This window comes from Tupaia chinensis, unplaced genomic scaffold (genome assembly GCF_000334495.1).
Source record: "Tupaia chinensis unplaced genomic scaffold, TupChi_1.0 Scaffold000116_1, whole genome shotgun sequence".
In the NCBI taxonomy this organism is placed as follows: domain Eukaryota; kingdom Metazoa; phylum Chordata; class Mammalia; order Scandentia; family Tupaiidae; genus Tupaia; species Tupaia belangeri.
Window position 1 is genome coordinate 2,635,171 of NW_006159580.1, and position 3,426 is coordinate 2,638,596.

Here is a 3,426-nt window from a genome sequence, read left to right on the forward strand (position 1 = left end):
CACCGGGCGCCCCCAGACATCGCTGTGTCTGTGGCTACGGCCAGGGTGGGGAAGGGGCCAGGGAGAAGGGCCCGAGGGGCTCGGCGCTGTGACTGCACTGCTGGGGGCCTGCACTAGCCTGCCGCCAGCCCCTGCATCTGCCCCCACTGCAGCCAGAGGGCTCTCTCTGGGTCTAAGTCACACCTTTCCTCTGCCCTCAATCCTACAGTGGCCCCTTCCCCCCAGGAGAAAACCCAAGGCCTCCCAGTACCCAGAAGGCCACGGGACAGCCAGCCGCCTCTGACCCCAGAACTCCCTCCTCCACCCCATGCCAGCCACGGCAGCCATGTCCTCGCCTGGCCATGGCACTGACTGTCTGTGATGCCAGAGGGCGTGCATGTCCCACGTGTCCACCTGCTCAGCTCAGCCCTGTCCCCACATCCCCCTCAGGGCCCTTCCCCATGTCTGCCCCAGCACTCCCTACGGCTCAGCTGAATCATGCCACGTGCTCGCCATGTTACGTGTAGATTCCACCTATTGACCATGGCCCCACCTAAGTACCAAGAGAACGTGGGGTTTGGTCCCTTTTGTTAACCGCTGAATCCTTGGTGCCTGGAACACTGCCAGGCACACAGAGGTGGGCTTAGCGAGTGAACGAATGAATGGATGAATGGGGATAAGGCACCCAGAGAGGGCTCCTTGGAGGAAGCAGGCCTTGAGCGGGCACCGAGGCCTAAGCAGAAGCAGAGGCGAGAATAGGTGGACACGGTGGGGCAGGAGGGTGAGGATGGAGGCTCCAGTCTTGCAGGAGCAGAGGGGTACGCAGGGACGGGGACAGCGCCACATGATTTCGGGACAGATGTGAGAGGCAGAGCCACCCCTGGGTGACCGAGACACGCTGGTCACCAGAACCAGGCCTGTAGCCGAGCTGGCCCGAGGAGCCTGTCCCGGCGCTCCCCACCTGGATCTCGGTGTTGCCGCCGTCCAGCAGGCGGATGGCCAGGCCGATGCTCTCCTGGAAGATCTTCTCGTTCTTGGTGCTGGTGATGAGGTCACACACCAGCTTGGTGGCCCCCTCCTTGTCCAGCCGGCATTGGGTGGCCGCGATTGCTGACCAGTCCTGGTCCAGGCCTGGAGGGGTGACCCACGTGAGCGGGAGCTGGTGGGGAGGCCCAAGGCCTGGGGGAGCCACCCGGAGGCGTGATGGGGGGGTACTGACCGGTGCCCGCGGGGTCCGGAAGGTCGCTCTTGGAGCTGGACTTCCGGTTCTGGAGGTAGTTTTGTAGCAGCATCTTGCGAAGCTGGTTGCCCTGGAGGGAGAACAGAATGAGGTGCATAGTGAGCTCATTCCACCATTTTTTAAAAAAATTTTATCTATTTCCTGAAGGAAGGAGAGAAAGAGAGAGAGAAAGAGAGAGAGAGATCCTTGACTGGCTGTCCACACCACAATCTTCTCCATTCCCCCGGCCAACCAGGATCGGGGGTGCACAAGCATACTCAGGCTGACCTGGGATCCACACCCAGGCCTCCCATGGCCCTGCACTGCACAGCAGCACCCCACCATCTGGGCTGCAGCATGCTTTTGAATGGCCCCGGCCCCAGCCCTCCTGGTCTGGCCCACCTGCGCCCACCTGAGCCCGCCCGCCCCGGGCACTCACCCGGTCCCCGTACTTGGCCTTCTTGAGCAGCATCTGCTGCAGGGTCCGCAGCACCTTGATGCACAGTTTCTCTTCCGACTCCACAAGGTCCTTGGTGTGCTGGATCAGCCTGGGCCGGGCGAGGCGGTGGCTCAGGGCAGCCCAGGGCAGCCACGCTGCCTGCCTGCAGCCACCTCTCTGCCCGCCTGAGGCGGCACGTCCGCCAGCTCGCTGGCCCTGCGGCCCCATCTGGTCCCTGCTGTGCCCCTTCTGGCCCAGGCCGCCGTGCCCTGCCGCTCCCACACCCAGCCAGGCCCCCTACTCACTTGGACAGGAAGCCCCCGCTCTCACAGCGCTGGAAGGCCTCGCTGCCCTCCAGGAACAGCAGCTCCGGCCAGTGCAGGACATCCACCAGTACCGACAGCTCGGCCTGCACCAGGGGCTTCAGCCGCTCCTCCAGGGCCGTGATGATGTCCTGGGCAGGGCAGGGCAGGGTAGGGCAGGGTCACCCAAGACATGGCCAGGGTGTGGGACCAGCAGATGGTGTCATAGTTATGTTGCTGGACTCCCACGTAGTCAACTGTGGTTCGAGTCCCAGACAAGGCAGTTTAATCTCACGCCGGGCGCATGTGCATGCATGCCCAAAATCCCAAGAGGAGGATGGAGGAGAAGGGATTATGGTGTGGCTAACCTCTCTGGGGGGTGATTTCTCACTTTCTGTCTGTTTCTGTCTTTCTGGTGAATCCAAGCATACTATAGCTAAAACCTCTCTTAAAAAAAAAAAAAAAAAAAGCAAAGGGCAGCATGTGGCATGGTGGTTAAAGGCACTAGATTCCCACATGACTGACTGTGGTTCGGCTTGCTTTCTCACTTTTCCTCTCTCTTTGTGAGTCTATCTCTGGTCAAATTAAAATAAATAAATAAATAAATTACATTAAATAATTCTTAAAAAAAAGAGAGAGAAAGAGAGAGATGGCCAGGGCTTGACCACCATCCCCCTACCCAGACACCAAAAAGCCCCACAGATTGTCCTGGACCTGCCTGGGAGCCCTGCCCAGAGACAGCAGGACAAAGCAGGACACCTGGCTGCTCAGAGCCTCTGGCTGCGGGCCTGGCTTTTCTCCTGGCCACCCCCAGTCTACATCTGGTCTAGCACACCCTTGCCCTCTCGGAGCCTTGGTCGCCTGCCATGTGGGGGTAATAACCCCCACACCCCCTCCGTGGCCAACAGGAGTGGACAGAAACGTGTCACGTAAACAAGAAGGTGCTGGAGGGGCGAGGGTGGTCCTGACCCTGCTGGAGGGCCGTGGATTCTCATGACGTCCCTGGAATGACTCCTCCAGCCCCCAAGTGCAGGGTCTGCCGCTTGCAGCCCAGAGGAGGGGAGAAGCTGCCCGGCCCCTTCCTAGGAGGTATGGGCAGCACATGAGGGGATGACCCTAGGACCTGCTTCCTGAGCCGGAGCGCCGCCATTCCATCGGGCAGCCCGCACTCACCTGCAGCTTCTCAATGATGTTCTTGTAGTCCCACTGGTTGGCAGTGGGGGTGACGCGGGGGAAAGCCCGAGTGGCCGTCTTGTAGCTGGAAGCGTTCCGCTGGGCGGCGGCCACACAGCTGGCCCCACTGCTGAGCAGCGAGCTGATGTGGGCGTCCAGGTCCATGGGCAGCAAGATGGCCCGGCTCTTGGCTGGGTGGGGAGAGGGGCAGGGTTGGAGGGCTGGGGGGGCTGGGGGGTGTTCAGCCAGCCACAGGCTCAGGGCTCACATGCGGCGGCACCCAGGGACTGGGGGCACTGGAGCGGGAGTGGGGG

General features: G+C 61.5%; 1 protein-coding gene across 1 annotated transcript in view; it reads right to left on the reverse strand.

Annotated features, from left to right (window-relative positions):
- ITPR3 (inositol 1,4,5-trisphosphate receptor type 3) overlaps positions 1–3,426 on the reverse strand; it is a 110,898-nt gene that overhangs the window by 17,185 nt on the left and 90,287 nt on the right. Inside the window, exons 36-40 of the mRNA XM_014586175.2 lie at positions 3,113–3,303; positions 1,943–2,091; positions 1,638–1,746; positions 1,199–1,289; positions 941–1,110 (exon numbers count right to left, since the gene is read on the reverse strand). Coding sequence (XP_014441661.1) covers positions 941–1,110; positions 1,199–1,289; positions 1,638–1,746; positions 1,943–2,091; positions 3,113–3,303 — 710 coding nt within the window. The remainder of the gene's footprint in view (positions 1–940; positions 1,111–1,198; positions 1,290–1,637; positions 1,747–1,942; positions 2,092–3,112; positions 3,304–3,426) is intronic.